At 60.9% G+C, this 15,995-nt stretch overlaps 1 protein-coding gene across 5 annotated transcripts; it reads left to right on the top strand.

Annotated features, from left to right (window-relative positions):
- The first annotated feature begins 462 nt into the window (after positions 1 to 462).
- TPRA1 (transmembrane protein adipocyte associated 1) lies at positions 463 to 15,737 on the top strand. Of its 5 annotated transcripts, none has more exons than XM_014796784.2 (11): positions 463 to 611; positions 8,437 to 8,577; positions 8,715 to 8,847; positions 11,422 to 11,508; positions 11,604 to 11,676; positions 11,786 to 11,865; positions 12,415 to 12,525; positions 12,659 to 12,719; positions 12,905 to 13,007; positions 13,635 to 13,715; positions 15,061 to 15,737. In XM_014796784.2, exons 2-11 carry the CDS (start codon positions 8,453 to 8,455, stop codon positions 15,302 to 15,304), a joined length of 1,098 nt encoding a protein of 365 aa, XP_014652270.1. In that variant the 5' UTR covers positions 463 to 611; positions 8,437 to 8,452; the 3' UTR covers positions 15,305 to 15,737. The 5 variants fall into 5 exon arrangements, with proteins under 5 accessions (XP_014652270.1, XP_014652272.1, XP_087287749.1 ...); XM_014796786.2 differs by having other exon boundaries at positions 596 to 683; XM_087431623.1 differs by lacking the exon at positions 463 to 611 and adding an exon at positions 795 to 1,091.
- Positions 15,738 to 15,995: the final 258 nt, after the last annotated feature.

The following is a 15,995-nucleotide window of genomic DNA, read 5'->3' as shown; positions in this document are numbered from 1 at the left end:
CTAGGCGTGAACACAGCATAGATGTCAGGAGGAGCAAGGACGGGGCAATCAGGGAAGGCTTCCCAGTGGAAGTTGCCTGAATTGTTGACGTTAGAGATGGGGGAGGGGCAATTCAAACTCGGGCGTCTTGGCTTTGTCACTTCCCAGTTGTTTGCTTTGGGCAAGTTATTTAACCTCTCTAAGGCTCAGACTCCTTCTCTGTAAAATGCGACTAATCATAACCGTCCTGCACGGTTGTCGTGAAAATTAGTGCCTGAAACCTGGACGGTGCTCAATGCCAGGGCACTTTGATGGTGGACATCCAGGCGGCGGGGCACGCTGGTGGAAACGCGTCGTTCCGGGGAAGGGGTTGTCCCGATCCTCCCTTCCTCACCCAGGTGATCAGAGGTCACCCGGCCGGACTGCCGCTGCGGGGCGCCTGGGGCGGTGGCACGCGAGGGGGCGGTCCGCGGAGGCTCCTCCCTGAACGGTCAGGCCGCAGCCCGGGCAGGAGGAAGAGCGCTGGCTAGAGCGAGCTGGTCCGTTGACAGCTGCTGACAGCCGGCAGGCGTGGGGGCCGAGAGGTGGCAGCGTCCTCTGCTCCTGGGTCCGCGATCCGGGCCGCCTTCCGGGTGAGAAGCGCAACTTCGCTTCCCCGCCACGGCTTCTCGTGCCCCAGTGCCTGCGTGCTGTCTCTTTAAGAGGTCAGCGGCCGCCGCGCCTCTTGGGGATCTGATTGGCTCCTTCCGCTGCTTGCGCCCTCTTTTTGGTCTAGCTCTATTTCTATAGGCGACTGGGGGCTGGGGGGCGGTCCTGAGTGCGACAAGTAGGGACTGTGGCTGTTTTTGCAGTTGTGGCTGAAGGAAAAGGACGCTCCTGCCTTCCGGGTCGCCGCTGCCAGGAAGGGTGCCAGGCGTCCTGGGGGCCAGTGGGCCCGGCGCGCTGACCGCGTCTCGCCTCCCCTCCTACCCTCCATGTCCGCGGAGCCGGCCGCCCGCGGCTCTTGCGCGACGCTCCCCAGCCCCGGCCGCCTGCCCAGGCGCTGAGGGCCCGAGTCCCGCGGCCTGTGCCGGGTCCGCGCCCCGCGGCGGATGGGCGGCTCGGGCCCTCAGGTAAGGAGGAGACCCGCCGCCCCCGCCTGCACTGCCGGAGGGCGGCCCGTCCCGCGCGGCTGGGGCCCTGCCGGGGGCTGGGACCGACGCCCCGGCGGGAGCCCCGGAGCCGGTGCCGCTGGGGTCGGCCCGCGCGGCTGCGCGGAGCCCCGAGCTGATGCCCGCCCCGCCCCCACGGCGGGCCCGCCCCTTCCTCCTGACCCCTTCCCGCTCAGGGCGCAGCCGCGGAGGGCCGCCCGGGGAGGTTGCGGAGGACCCGGGGCCCGGCGTGAGGACTCGGAGGGAGAGCGCCCGCGCCGGGCCGGGCCGGGGCTCGGGGCGCGCAGGGTGGCCGCACGCGGCTGCACAGGCCGGGCTGCGGCGGGGGAGCGGGGCCGCTGGACCCCGCCTGAGGCTGCGCAGCAAGCGATCCGGGCCTGTGGGCACCCGCAGACCGCGGGACCGGGCGCCTGCGGCCGCGCCGAGTCCTCCGCGCCGGAGAGGGGTAGGGGAGAGTGTCTGCGCGGAGGCTGCAGCCCCGTCGTCCCGGTTTCCCTGTGAGCGCATCTCCGTGCCTCAGACTCCGCTTCCACTGGACTCGGAGAAGGAGGGTGTGGAGTGACTTGACCTTCCAGCTCGGCGGTGGGGATGGGTGGTGATGGACCCTTGTCCCACTACGCAGGAGGGCTTGGCTACCCTGTGCTGGAGGTTCATCTGTCCACATCGTGACATTTTGCGGAGAACTTATTCTGGGCCGGGTGCTGTTCCAGGGGATTGGGTCGTCAGCATGCTTGGGTGGACAGCCAATAAACACATGAACACACAGCCAGGGGCACTGCAGACAGAGGCTAAGCACTGCAAAGAAAACACAGTGGGGGCTAGCTGTGGCTTCTGTGAGGATGTGGCCTGCATGATGAGACAATGCTGGGAGAAGAGCAAGCACCAAGGCCCTGAGGTAGGCATAAGCTTAGCAGCTTGGAGAGCAAGCTGGGGCTGGAGAGTGGAAAGGAATGAGGCAGAGCAGTAGGCGGGGGTCAGATCAGCTGGGGCCTGGAAGGCCGAGGGGGCTTCCTCCTGGGGCTCCTGCCTGGGCTGCTGACTGTGCTAGGAGTGGCCTCTCTCGGACAATGTCCGCTTCCCCCCATCTCCAAGGATGAAGGATAAGGCGGGTGGCCTGTGTCCTGTGGAGCCTTCCTCATCCTGTTTTGGTTCCAGGGTTTAAAAGCCCAACAAGCTGCTAGGAGTGGGAAGCACTGAGGGGCGTCACAGCCACTGTGAAGAAGTATGGCCTCCCTTCTGCTCAGGGCTCTCCGTGGTCCCCAGGGTTTCCCATCCAGTAGCTCTGGGTGAGGTGGGTCAGTCCCACTGCACAGATGAGATGGGAAAGCTGAGGCCCAGAGAGGGGAAGGCCCTGTCTGGGAGCTCGTGGCATGTCCAGCCCTGCATGACCTAGCTGAGCGGGTATCCTGCCCCTCAGTCTGGCCAATGGAGGGAGGGTGGGAAGTGGAGGCCCAAGACATAGGTGGAAAAATTGCCTCTGAAATGTTAATGAGGGGCCAGCCCTGTGGCGTAGTGGTTAGGTTGAGTGCTCACGCTCTGCTGCTGGCGGCCTGGGATCGGATCCCGGGCGCGCACTGAGCCACCGCTTGTCAGGCCATGCTATGGCTGCGTCCCACATAAAGTGGAGGAAGATGGACACAGATGTTAGCCCAGGGCCAGTCTTCCGCAGCAAAGAGGAGGATTGGCATGGATGTTAGCTCAGGGTTGATCTCTCTCACAAAAAAAAGAAAAAAAAAATAGAAAATGTTAATGAGGTCAGGAGAGTCCCTCCCAGGTAGAAGAAACAGTCTGTCTCAGTTTCCCTGGTCCTGAGAGGCCTGGGGTTGCCCTGGGCCCTCAGCTTCCAGGACCTTCTCCTCTGAGAATCCCCTGACCCATCCCTCCAGTCTGGGCCCCACCCTGCCCCCCTGCCCACAGCCAGCCTTCCTACCATCTGTTCCCTGGGGCTGCAGACCCCTTCCTTCTCTGTCACTCCCCGGGCTTCTGCCCCCAAGGCCAGGAGCTCACTCCTGGGGGGAGGAGAATGTGGGGCTACTGACTTAACCCCTCTGTGCCTCTCCTTTCCCCCTCTGTACAAGGGGAGAGGCCGGTGTGATGCGGTAAAGCACTCTGCTCTGTGTCTGCACACAGTGTGCATGGGTGTATCTTTTTTATCATTGCTTCAGTTATTTTGTAAGCGCTGACACATAGTGGCAGTTTTGGTATGGCCCGCAGCCTCCATGACGCAAGTGTGGCTCTGGGAGCACCACCTGAGAGTGTGTTAGAAATGCACTCTCAGCCCCCCGGCCTGGGGAGCCAGGATCTGCATGTTCACAACACTAGAGTCATCCTCCGGTGGAGAAACCCAGCAAGTTGCCGCAGGGGGCCGGGGCCCTGGAGACAGACAGCCGGGGTTGCAGGCCCAGCAGGTGGCTGCCCGGCTCTGAGCTCTAGAGTGGGGATAATGTAAGTCCTTCCCTCGTAGGGTGGGAGGGCTCAGTGAGTGTTCCCTGCTGTCGTTACAGAATTAGCAGGGAAATTGGTGGAGGGAGACCAACTGACACTCTCCTTTCTCACCTCAGACCCCAGAGCAAGTGGGGCTTCAAAAGGGGCCTTTGGACCTGGGTACCAAATCCTTACCCCCTCCGTGCCCCCAGCTCCTCCTGTGGGAGGAAAAGCAGCAGTTACTTTTGTGTGTGTGACCTTTTGTAGACGTTTACTTCTCTGGTCTTTTTTGGTCTTTGCAGCAACCTTGTTAGGTCGGTGTTATTGTCCCTGTGACGTGCATAGAGGGGAAATGACTCACCTAAGACACACGTCAAGTATGTGGCAGAGCCAAAAGCACAACCCAGGTCTGCCCAACTCCATAACCTATGTTAGCCGGAAGTTTTTCAGTGGTAAATTAGAGAAATCAGACTCAAACCAGCCTAGCAGAAAAGGGAATTTGTTAGATTTTATAACAGAAAAGTCCAGGAGTGTAAGGCTAGCTTCAGGTGTCGCTGGATCGGGGGGCTGACATGAGGATCTATGTCCAGGATCTATTTCCATCTGCCTCCCAGCTGTATGTTCCTCTGTGTTGGCTTTATTCTCACATGGGTCTCCATGTGTGCAGTCACAGTTGTACAGCTCTGGCTTAGTGTTCTTAGTAGTGTAAGTAATTATAGCCGAAGTCTCAGGGCTGATTCTCATTGGCCAGGACAATGGAGCATCCTGATTGGCCAGGCTTAGATCACAAGCACATTCCCTGGAGTTGTGGAGGGGGAGAGTCAGCCATACCTAAACCTCATGGACGAAGACTGGGGGAGCTGAGGTTCCCCTCAAGAAAATGGGGTGCTGGACAGGGAAAGCCAAGAGAAGCCCCCCAATCCCTCCAGGCCCCGGACGCTCGGTCCTGCTGCTCTGGCTCCTGGCCCCTGTGCATCCTCATTGGCTCCTCTTTGCCACAGGGGCCTCTCAGCTTCCTGTGCCTGCCAGGTGCTTGGCCTGCACCCCAGCCCTGCCCCTGCTGGGGCTGCTTGGTGCCCTGTCCTGGGCCAGAGCCGGTGCTGGGCCAGAGCTGGTGCAGGGTTGCTAGGACCAGAAGTTTGCTCCGTGGGGAGTGGGGAGTGGGGCAGAGGGGGCTGTGGGATCTTCTCCACCTCACAGCCACTTCCCAGTCATTCTGGCAGGTCTGGGAAGTCTTGAGGGAGGCAGCACACCCCGCCGGCTGTAAGCTGCCTGCCCATGCTGGTGCGTGGCGGTTGGCCTGGTCCGTGCTGCGGCCTGCCGGCTGCAGTTCATTCCTCCTGCGGGCTCGGCCGGTCAGGGAGGGAGACACGCAGGAGACTTCTCCGCATGGCGTCGCACATCCCTGCCAAAGCGGCTGCCCTTCTTGACTGACCCGAGCTGCCCTGCAGGGCCCTGCTGGTAAAGGAAGGAGGTGAACTGTCCCACGCGTCCCTGGACTGCTGGCAGCCCTGGACCCGGCCGCCCGCAGCCTGTGCGCCGCTGAGGGGCCCAGTGCTGCTCCGCCCTGCCCCAGCTCAAAGCCGCTGGCTTACACGAAGTGAGATGCAGCTTCTGGTGCTGTGGAGGCCCCCGCCCTGAACGCAGGGCAGCGTCCCTCTCCAAGGGGGTGCTCCTGCCATGGCCTAGGGTTGGAACGCAGCGAGCAGGAAGGGGGCGGTGTCTGCTGGGGCCGCCTCACTGCTGCAGGGTATCCAGTGGCTCAGGCCAGAAACCATGAGGTCGCCTGCCGTGCTCCCTTCCCTCCCTGCGTGTCTGTGGGCAGGTCTTGTTGGCCTCCCTCCCCGACTCCCCATGCCACCCCACTGCTGCCACTAGCCGAGCCACTGTCTTCTCACCTGGACTGGCAAAGTAGCTCCTCGGCCTCCCTGCCTCCACTCTATCCCTGCTTCAGTCCATGCTCCGTGGTGCCAGAGCAATCCTCTCCACGTGGAAATGGGACCCTGTCACCTGCCCTCGTAACACCCTTCTCGTGGATTCAGCATGAAATCACCTTGCACGTGGTCACACAGCCCCATCTGACCTGGCCCCGCCGACTTTTCTGCTCTCACCTCCAGCCACACTGGCCTGCTTCTTGCCCTTTGAACCTGTTTCTACCTCAGGGCCTTTGCATTTGCCATTCTTTCCCTGGTATGCTCTGTCCAGATTGTTCCAAGTCTGGCTCCTTCTCAGTTATTTAGATCTCAGCTCAAATGTCACCTTGTCTGACAACCCAATCTTAAGGAGCACCCCTTTTCTCTGGGATTCAGGCTTAGCTGTTGCCACAAAGGCCAAAAGAATAAGATAGAAGATTATTTCTGTCTGTTGTATGATAGTCGGTGTGCAAGCTGTCCAGGACATGCATGGGGGCCCCGTTGTGTCTGGAAACCAGACACCTTTCTTACTGCTCTGTTATCCTCAATATGCGGCTTCTGTCTCATGGCCTAAGATGGCTGCTCTTGCTCGCACCACCACATCCATGTTCCAGCTAATGGGAAGGGAGAAGGGTACAACTTGAAATTGGCAAACCTCACTGCTCATGTCCGACTGAATAAAACTGAGTCACATGGCCACAGCCAGGGACAAGGGAAGATGGGAAAGTAGCCATTGTTCTGGGAAGCCATGGGCGAGCTAAAATCCATGGGCTTTAGTACTAAAGGGAAGGGTGGGTGTTGGGGACCCAGCAGCCTCTACTCTGTTTCCCGTCGTTTGGTCCACTCCTGTTTTCTTCTCTACGTAGCACTTATATCTAGGAGACAATACGGATTTTCATGCTGGCTGTCGGCCTCACCTCCCAGGATGAAGGCCCTGTGAGGACAGGTGTGTCCCAGCACCGGGACTGCCTGGCCCACCGCAGGTGCTTGCGGGGCCTGCGAGGTGGAGGAATGCGTGAATGAAGGAGGGTGGGCTGGCCGCCTCTCCCATCAGTAGGGAGCAGGGGAGGAGCCAGCTTCTTTCTTTGGACCTACTGTGTGTCATATGTTCTCCTCTTGAACACTCCCCGTCACCCTGGCGGTTGTTGGGATATCCTCGGGTTTCAGTGGGGGCAGGTTCCAGATCCAGTGAGTGGCCTGTTGGAGAGAAGGATGGAGGGGCCTGAGCCCCAGGTCCTGGCCCCCCCCTTCGGAGACTTCTTTCAGCCAGAGGCGGCTGCGTCTTACGGCTGGGACAAGCAGTGAGAATGTCCCCGCGCCCCGTCCCGGCCTCAGCGTGGGCCTGCTGCTGTTCAGGGCTAGTGTTCGTGACAGCACAGCACGGGTTCCTGTTGCATTGCTGCAAATCCTTCTTGCCAACAGGGCACTATGAATCCTGGACTGCTCCTTGCTGAATGGGAGACCTGTGCCCTTGACGTGTAAACAGAACATCTTTTAAATTTTTAAAAATTGACTGAGGTGCAAGACAGACAGAAACGTGCGGGAAGCATAGGTACGTGGCTCAATGAATTTGGGCGCAGTGAATATGCCTGTGTGCCCAGCACCCAGATCAAGCACCCAGACGCTGGTGTGCCCCCCTCAGCACTGTGCCCTCCATCCTCCGCAAAGCTGACCCTCAGCTGGATCTGTGTGTGGGGTCAGACCGCACGTCCGCTCCTGTGCCTGGCTCTGTCGGCATCGGAGTGTGAGGTCTTCTCGCGTTGCTGCTGTAGCGGTGGTCCATTCTCTTCCTCACTGCATAGGGCTCCACTGTTGACGTGAACGCCCCCATTTATGTGTGCGTTCGCTGATGGCAGGCCTTGGAGCTGCTCCTGGCCTGGGGCTGCTGTGAACGTCCCAGGAAGTGGGGACACGCTTATAGCACCCAGTCTGCCTGTCGTCACTCGAAATGCTGGCATCTGTTATGTCCTGGTGCCCGGGCCGCGCCTGGCTCACCCTGCCTTGTGCCCCCCAAGTGCCCCCCAAGCTCCCTGCAGAAGTCCCTGCTGCTGTCCCCAAGAGTCCTGTGACACGGGGTTGTCCAAGGTGGCTTCAGGACCCCAGACCACCAACTCTCCTGGCTTCCAGGCTGGACTCTTGATCTCTCATTCTCAGATCGTCAGTGGGCGCTCGGCTGGTGGCCCCCTCGACTCCGGCTCCTCCAGCCCCCAGCCCTTGCAGACACAGCTCCCCCCCCCCCCCATAGTGCCTCCTCTTCCCTAGCACGGCTCCACTTGGAGACCTCCTCTGCATCTTCTGGGCACAGAGCACTGTCCCCTCCACTTGCATCTGCCTTTCCAGGGTGGCAACAGAGGGAGACGAGGGCTTGAGGTCCTTCCTAGGGGTGTACGGTGCCTGGCTCTGGCACTCTGCGGCTGCGTGGCCGCACACACGGTCACTCAGAGCGCAGCTCGCGGTTCCCGAGAAAGCCACGTGTGCAGGCTGTCGGCGACGCTTGATGTCACTCATTAGTGCTCCCCACGACCTCACAGGGGCCCGACACTGTTGTTACCCCCATTCCAGGGGCAGGGGAACTGAGGCACAGAGAGGACAGGAAGTAAGGGGCAGGCCGGGACGTGAACCCTGGCTCGTAGCTGCTCTGCTCCCTGTCTCTCCTCTGGCCCCCCAGGATTGGAAGGACTGAATGGGGTGATGCCAAGTTCTCGCGTTGCTGTGTGGCACGCCGACAGGCTCAATCACAGGGGGTGGCATTTATTGTTTGGGGGTCACGAGACAGAGCCTGAGACAGGGATGGGCCCCTGCCCAGGGCTTGGGTCACGACGTGTGTGGCAGCACCACACCTCACCTCCCGCCTGGGGCTGGGGGAGTGGCCCACAGGCCCACAGCAGGCGGCCACTGGGAGCCTGAGACCCGGAGGCCCAGGGCCCACAGCCCCTGCACTGCTCATGCAGTGGCTCTTACTCCCCTAGGGCGGTTGCTGGGGGGATGGACACCCTGGAGGAGGTGATTTGGGCCAATGGGAGCACAGCACTGCCCCCACCCCTGGCACCCAACATCAGTGTGCCGCATCGCTGTCTGCTGCTGCTCTATGAGGACATCGGCACCTCTAGGTGAGGCAGTCACAGCCCTGTTGGGCAGGCTGGCTGTGTGTGAGTAGGTTTTCCTGGTGCCTGTGTGTGTGTGTGAGACAGGTGGGGTGGGGTGCAGACACCTCACCAGTGAGCTGTTTTCTCTACCCATCTGCTAGGGTCCGGTACTGGGACCTCTTGCTGCTCATCCCCAACGTGCTCTTCTTCATCTTCCTGCTCTGGAAGCTTCCATTTGCTCGGGCCAAGATCTGCATCACTTCCAGCCCCATTTTTATCACCTTCTATATCCTGGTGAGTTCACTCCAACTGGTGATAGAAAACCCAACTCCAACTGGCTTAAGCAAAAAAAGGAATTATTAACTGCCTCTGTAATGAAAAAACAGCTTCAGGTATAGCTGGATCCAGGGAATTAACTGATGTCATCAGGACTCTGTCTCTCTCTGTATCTCTCTTCCTCTCTGACCTCATCTCAGATGAGTTCTCCCTATATGGTGTCAAAGATAGCCAAGAAGAGCTTTGAGCTAATATCCTGCCTCCCTGCCAACTCCAGCAGAAGAGTACCTCTTTCCTGGTGGTGCCAGTATAGACCTGGAATTCCCTCTGATTGGCCCACCTTGGATCCCATGTTCATCCCTGAGCCAATCACTGTGACTAGTAGGGAAAGGGGCATTTTGGAGCTGGGAGGGTGGAGTCAGCTCAGCCAGACTATATGGACTGAGGAGAGTGGTGGTTCCTGGAAGAAAACTGGGCAACCTTTACTAGAGGGAAGGAGAATGGATGCTGGGGGGGAAGAATGCCCACTGCAGCCTCCATGCATCCATCTGTCCATCCATCCACACATTCTGCCAGACCTCTTTGGAGCAGAATTCCTGTCTGTTGGGAGACCCTGCATTCTCTTCACTTAGTGGTCCTGGTGTGTGTTGCCTGGGAAGAGGTAGCAGGGCTGTAGTTGAGAAGGTGGCTCCAGGTGCGGGCTTCAGGTGCAGGCTGCCTGGCTCCCTTCCTTCAGGGCCCAGACCTGACTGGCTGGAGTCCTCCCCTCTCTGTGCCTCTTAACTACCACTACCTGAGAGCTCGGTGGGTCCCTGGTCTCCCTGTTTGTGGCCCGGCTCAGAACTTCGCAGTCAGAGGAGTGGGCAGTGGGCAGGCAAAGACGCAAGGGAGGCCACGGGGAACCCTGGAGGCCATTGGAGGCCCCAGAGGCTGTGAGCCAACTGGAGCCCCCTCCCTGTGAGGTGGAGGTGGGCAGGGGTAGGGATAGAGGCCTCCTTTCTTCTCTGCTGTCTCTCACTGCCTCTCTGACCATTTACTTGTTTGTGTATTTATTCAACAGATATTAAGCACCTACTGTATGTCAGGCAGATGCCCTTTCTGGGAGAGTGGGCAGGGAAAAGGGGCCCAGGGCTGATGCCCAAGAGCATGAGGCAGGGCAGGGGTGTCAGCACTGCCCTGCCCTCCTACTCCTGGAGATTTTGTTCTAGAGAGCCCAGGAGGCAGCGGTACGAGTGTACTCCGGCAGACCCCAGCTGTGCTGAATGACCTTGGGCCAGTGGCTTGCCCTCTCTGTGCCCCAGTGCCTTCCTACGTGATGTGTGTTGAATCTGGATCTGCTTTAGCTTGTGGCACTCCTGTGAGCACCAAATGAGACAGTGTGCATAGCTCCAGTGCAGTAGGGGCTTGGCATACAGTAGGCATGCGGCAGTGTGTTGCTTCTGCAGCCTGCCCTGCTGAGTGCTGTCAGCCTCCCCAAGGCTTGGACGTGGTTGTCATGGCACAAAGGATGGAGTGTGCATGAATCTGGGCTCTTTTGTTTTTATGGGTCAGAAAACCAAACTTAAACTCACAGAAGCTGAAGAGAAAGTCTTCACTGAGAAACTGACAAGCCCCAGGGCTTCAGGCACAGCTGGATGCCGTCGGGACACCATCTCTGCCTCCCTCTCAGCTTGGCATCTCTCTGATGGCCCTGTCTCCAGCAGTCTCCGCCCTCGCGGCAGCCAGGCAGCCCCAGCAACTCCAGGCTTCCTTTCCCAGCGGCTGCACCTGATGTCCTGGGTGTGACTTTCAGTAGACTCCCTTTGGTCCCGCCCCATCCCCAAACCAGGGGAATGGCATACGCTGAACGGCCAGCCCTAGGTCACAGACCTGTCCCTGAAGCCAGGAGGGGTGGGGTCAGCCCCTCTTGAACCACGTGAGAGAGGAGGGAGAGGAACGGGGCTGTTGCCAGAAGAAGGGGGTGGACCCTGGGCTGACAAGAGCCGCAGATGCTGAGCATGGGCACTTTTGCAAAACCTGCTGCACGGCAGCCTTCCCCAGGGTCTTTGGCACCTCTTCCGTGCAGCCTCCTCTTCCCAGTCCCCATGTCTCGGGATTAAGACCATAAACACAACAACACGAATGGCAGATGTGTACCTAGCCCTGACTGGGTGCCAGGCACGCGCTGCTACCTTTATTTACCCGTTCGATCTTCCCAAAATCAAATGCAGTAGGTGCTATTTTTATCCCATTTCACAGGTGAGGAAACTGAGGCACGGAGGTGCAGTTACTTGCCTGAGGTCACAGAGACAGGAAGTAGCAGAGCTGGGATTTGAATCCAGGCAGTCTGGCTCCACCATGTCACCCTACTAACTTCAGAGCCTGTCAGTGTAGCCAGGAAGCTGAGGCCCGAGAAGGGAGGGCCAGGCCTGAGGTCACCAGTGGTGGAGGGGCTCCCCACCTCCCTGATCCCACCCCAACTTGGTTTGTGTGAATCCTTCCATTCTTGAGGAATCGAAGGCTCCTGCAAATGCAAGTGTGGGTTTGCAGTCCCTGTGGTTCCCCGAGGTCTTGTTCCCCGGCCCCACCACCCCGCCCCCTCTCGCCCACCAGGTGTTCGTGGTGGCGCTGGTGGGCATCGCCCGGGCTGTAGTGTCCATGACGGTCAGCACCTCAGACGCTGCGACTGTTGCTGATAAGGTGTGGCTGGGCCAGCCGACCAGGGGGCGGGTGCTGGGTGCCGGGGAGAGGGGCGGCTGGGCCCTAGGCTGACGCTCTGCCCACTCTGTGTCCAGATCCTGTGGGAGATTACCCGCTTCTTCCTGTTGGCCATCGAGCTGAGTGTGGTCATCCTGGGCCTTGCCTTTGGTGCGTGTCCTGCTGGGGCCAACGCTCTCCCTGCCCCTCCCTGGCGGGGGCCGACCCCACCACAGTCACCTGGCTGGCTCCCACTGAGTGGCCGGCACGTTTCTTCCAGGTCACCTGGAGAGCAAGTCAAGCATCAAGCGGGTGCTGGCCATCACCACGGTGCTGTCCCTGGCCTATTCTGTCACCCAGGTAAGGGGGGGTGGGGCAGGGCAGCCCTGGGGGCTCCCCGGAGGAGGTGGGGGTCAGTGAGGGCCCGGCATCCACTGCCTCCTGGTGCTGGGTCAGGCGTTGAATGTTATCAGATGCAGCATTCCCAAACTTTAAATGCACCTAAGGAGTCACGTGGGATGCGTGTTAACAAGCCGTGCTCCAGGGCTTCTGCAGGTTCTGATCCAGTAGGCCGGCATGGGGAGGTGCGAATGCCCAGCAGCTGCGGTGTGAACCAGCAGCCCAGGGTGGGGAGAGTGCAGGTCTGCAGACTGCACTGAGAGCCGTCCAGCCATAGACTGGACAGGGGCCGCCCCTTGCCCAGCCCCCCCCCCCCCCCCCCCCCCCCCCGGAGCTAGATGGGCAGGACGTGGCCAGAGAGCAGGCTGGGGTAGGGAACTCGGAGGGCCAGGCCGAGGGGGTGGGCGTGGTGTGGTGGAGAGCTTCGGGGGCTTTGTCTCAGGGGAAGGGTACAGTACGGGGACTTTCTCGGTGGCTGAGCCTGTGAGACCCTCCCTGCCCGCCCTGCAGGGGACGCTGGAGATCCTGTACCCTGACGCCCACCTCTCAGCTGAGGACTTCAACATCTACGGGCACGGGGGCCGCCAGTTCTGGCTGGTCAGCTCCTGCTTCTTCTTCCTGGTGAGGCGGAGGGGGGCACCCTGGGGTGGTGGGAGCCTCCAGCCTGAGGCAGAGGCGGGGATTCTTGGCACTGGGTTTCGCTCTGGGCCTGGTGCTCCCCAGCATCCTCCTCAGGTCCGCTCTGGCTCCACAGGTCTACTCTCTGGTGGTCGTCCTCCCCAAGACTCCGCTGAAGGAGCGCATCTCCCTGCCTTGTGAGGGGCTGTGGGGCAGGGCTGGGTGTAGGGTGGGGTCTGTTCGGGTTGCTGTGGCCATGAGCTGGAGAACCCTGGGTGGGGCGGGGGTAGGCCTCCGACGACCCCCAGAGGGGTCCAGGCGACACACTGGGGACGAAGGGTGGAGACGTGGGCAGGACCTCACAGACCCCCAACCCTCCCAGCGCGGAGGAGCTTCTACGTGTACGCGGGCATCCTGGCGCTGCTGAACCTGCTGCAGGGGCTGGGAAGCGCGCTCCTCTGCGCCGACATCATCGAGGGGCTCTGGTACGTGGGCGGGGCACGGGGGGAGGACTCACCGAGGGGCTCTGGGACGTGGGCGGGGCACGGGGGGAGGACTCACCGAGGGGCTCTGGGACGTGGGCGGGGCACGGGGGGAGGACTCACCGAGGGGCTCTGGGACGTGGGCGGGGCACGGGGGAGGACTCACCGAGGGGCTCTGGGACGTGGGGGGGGGACGGGGGGAGGGCGCACCGAGAGGCTCTGGGACGTGGCGGGCACGGGGGAGGACTCACCGAGGGGCTCTGGGACGTGGGCGGGGCACGGGGGAGGACTCACCGAGAGGCTCTGGGACGTGGGCGGGGCACGGGGGGAGGACTCACCGAGAGGCTCTGGGACGTGGGCGGGGCACGGGGGAGGACTCACCGAGAGGCTCTGGGACGTGGGGGGGCACGGGGGGAGGACTCACCGAGAGGCTCTGGGACGTGGGCGGGGCACGGGGGGACATCACCGAGGGGCTCTGGGACATGGGGTGACATCACTGAGGGACTCTGGGACGTGGGCGGGCAGGACACGGGGTGTCGCCGGCTCAGCGGGAGGCAGGGCGCCTAGGTCGGTAGGGGGAGGCCAAGCCGAGGCCGCGCCCCGATGCGCCCCTCCCTCCCCTTTCTCCAGCTGCGTAGATGCCACCACGTTCCTCTACTTCAGCTTCTTCGCACCGCTCATCTACGTGGCCTTCCTCCGGGGCTTCTTCGGGTGAGTCTTTCCCAGAGCGCCCCCGGCAGGCAGGGGGTGGAGAGGAGCTCTGGGCCCGCACCCCGCCCGCTGTGCCGGGGCCGCGGGCGCCCCCGCGTGGCTGCCGGCAGCACTGCGCCTTCTCCCGCGCATGCGCGTCTGGTCTGGAGTGTCCCTGCTCCCTGTGCCTGCTTGGCCTCCAGAATAGAGGCGGCAGCGTGTGCATACAGAGCATACACAGATACACATACATGCATGCTTATAAATACATCCATGCATACACGTGCATATATACTCACACACATATACATACACATACACGCATACCTACACATAACACACATACATTTAGCATACACATACATATACACACTATGTATGCAACACACACAGGCATATATGCTTTCTCTACAAGAGAGAGCGGCTGTGCACATTGTTCTGCACTTGCTGTTTTTCATTCATTCAGCAAGCATTTATTGAGTACCTGCTGTGTGCTGGGCACTGTGTAGCTGCAGACACAACGGGGAGCAGAGTAGACACAGACCCTGCACTGGGAGCTTGTATTCTAGTGGGGGTGACTGGGTGAGGAGCAGGGTTGGGGAGGTCCAGTGTGTATTTCAGCGTGAGTTGGGGGCACTTTTGTGCACCTGTGTGTTGGAGGCGTCAGGGAGACAGATGCTAAGGACATGTGGCATTGAGTGTTGGTCCCTGGCCTCTGCTGTGGCAGGAGCGTGGGCATTTTGCCCCCACCCCACTCCTCCTTCCCCACCTGCCAGGTCTGAGGGAGAGGTGGGGATCTGCCCCGCACGGTAGAGCTGGGACGGCCGTCAGAGGTGGAGTGAAAAGGGCTCGGTTGGATCCCAGCCCTGACCTGGGTGGGGCCCTGCACACATGATTTGTGTCGCTGGCCTCAGGTTCCTTTTTGTAAGATGGGGGCAGTGCTTCCCCCAAGTTATACTGAGGACTGAGGGGTTGGGTAAGCGTACAGTGGGCAGTAGTCAGAGCTGCAGGAGGTCACAGCCCACTTTGCTTATTAGCACTTTGGGCCATGTCCTGGCTAAGGCTCAGAACTGACCTCTGTTCTCCCCACACAAGGAGCCTGCCGAGGTGGGAGCCGTGCTCCTGTGTTATGAGAGAGCAGGCACAGAAGCTGTTTGCCCGCGCCCACACAGCCAGGACGGGGAGGGCCGGGCTTTAGAACAAGTCCTGTTGGCCTCTAGAGTCCGAGCAATGGGGACCTCTCGGGGCGGCGTTAGACAGCCGTTAGCGCCTTTCCTCCCCTGTCTGATGGCGTTGTTGCCCAGTGAGGGAAGCCCTTTCCTGACTTATGTGGTGGGGCTCCCCTGCCCTCTGTTCTCACGACTAGCTCAGAGCCCAAGATCCTCTTCTCCTACAAATGCCAAGTGGACGAGACCGAGGAACCGGACATGCACCTGCCCCAGCCCTACGCTGTGGCCCGGCGGGAGGGCCTTGAGGCGGCAGGGGCTGCCAGCACACAGTTCGATTCGGCCGGTGGGGTGGCCTACTTGGACGACATTGCTTCCATGCCGTGCCACACCGGCAGCATCAACAGCACGGACAGCGAGCGCTGGAAGGCTATCAATGCCTGAGTGCGGCCGCCCTGGCTGGAAGACCTGCTGGGCCCTGTGGAGGGCAGACTGGAGAGGAGGCCAGGGAACGCAGAGTCCCCGGGCGGGGAGGATGAGGTGACAGAGCCTTGTGAGGGTGGCAGCCCTGTGCAGGCCTCGCCCTGTTCTCCAGGCTCCCAGTTGCCCTCTGCCACCTCTGCTCTAGCTGGAGGCCACCTCCCCCTTCTGCCCTGCTCAGCGACATGGCCCAGACTTGATCTCCCAGGGTCAGGCCTGGCTGGCCGAGGACACCTCCTTTCTCGAAAACCTGGCCACCCAGGACTCGTCTGGCCCTCCTCAGCCCTCTGCCCCCTCCCCTTGGCACTTTGGCCTCCGCAAAGCCCACTCTGGCGGGTGGGCTGAAGTGTGTATATTTTCTTGATCTATTTTTTAATAAAAAGGAAAAGGAGCAGAAGGTGTGACTGTGGAGGTTCTGCAGGAATAGTGGGGCTGGTTCCTCTCGGGAGCCGGAGGGCCGGGGTGAGGAGCTGTGACATTCAGAGGTCCGGCAGGTCCTTGCACAGCCCGTGCCCTGGGAGCCCGAGGGCTCCTACACCTGCTCAACAAGGAACGTGGGCCAGGCTGCAGGCCCCACCTGGCTGCTGGAGAAGCGCAGAGAAATCCGATCCCAGCCGTCCCTGCCACGGGGCCACTGTTGGAGCAGAGGAGACAG

This window comes from Ceratotherium simum, chromosome 5, assembly GCF_057802395.1.
Source record: "Ceratotherium simum simum isolate JZ-2026a chromosome 5, ASM5780239v1, whole genome shotgun sequence".
Classification (NCBI taxonomy): Eukaryota; Metazoa; Chordata; class Mammalia; order Perissodactyla; family Rhinocerotidae; genus Ceratotherium; species Ceratotherium simum.
Note: the sequence above shows the minus strand (reverse complement) of the source record. Positions and strands in the feature narration are given on the sequence as shown.

What these genes read in the sequence shown, in the direction of transcription:
- TPRA1 (XM_014796784.2), top strand. Translation starts at nt 8,453, where the DNA reads ATGGACACCCTGGAGGAGGTGATTTGGGCCAATGGGAGCACAGCACTG. An exon ending in GAGGACATCGGCACCTCTAG is followed by an intron (nt 8,578 to 8,714) that starts GTGAGGCAGTCA and finishes CCCATCTGCTAG; the next exon opens with GGTCCGGTACTGGGACCTCT. An exon ending in CATCCTGGGCCTTGCCTTTG is followed by an intron (nt 11,677 to 11,785) that starts GTGCGTGTCCTG and finishes CGTTTCTTCCAG; the next exon opens with GTCACCTGGAGAGCAAGTCA.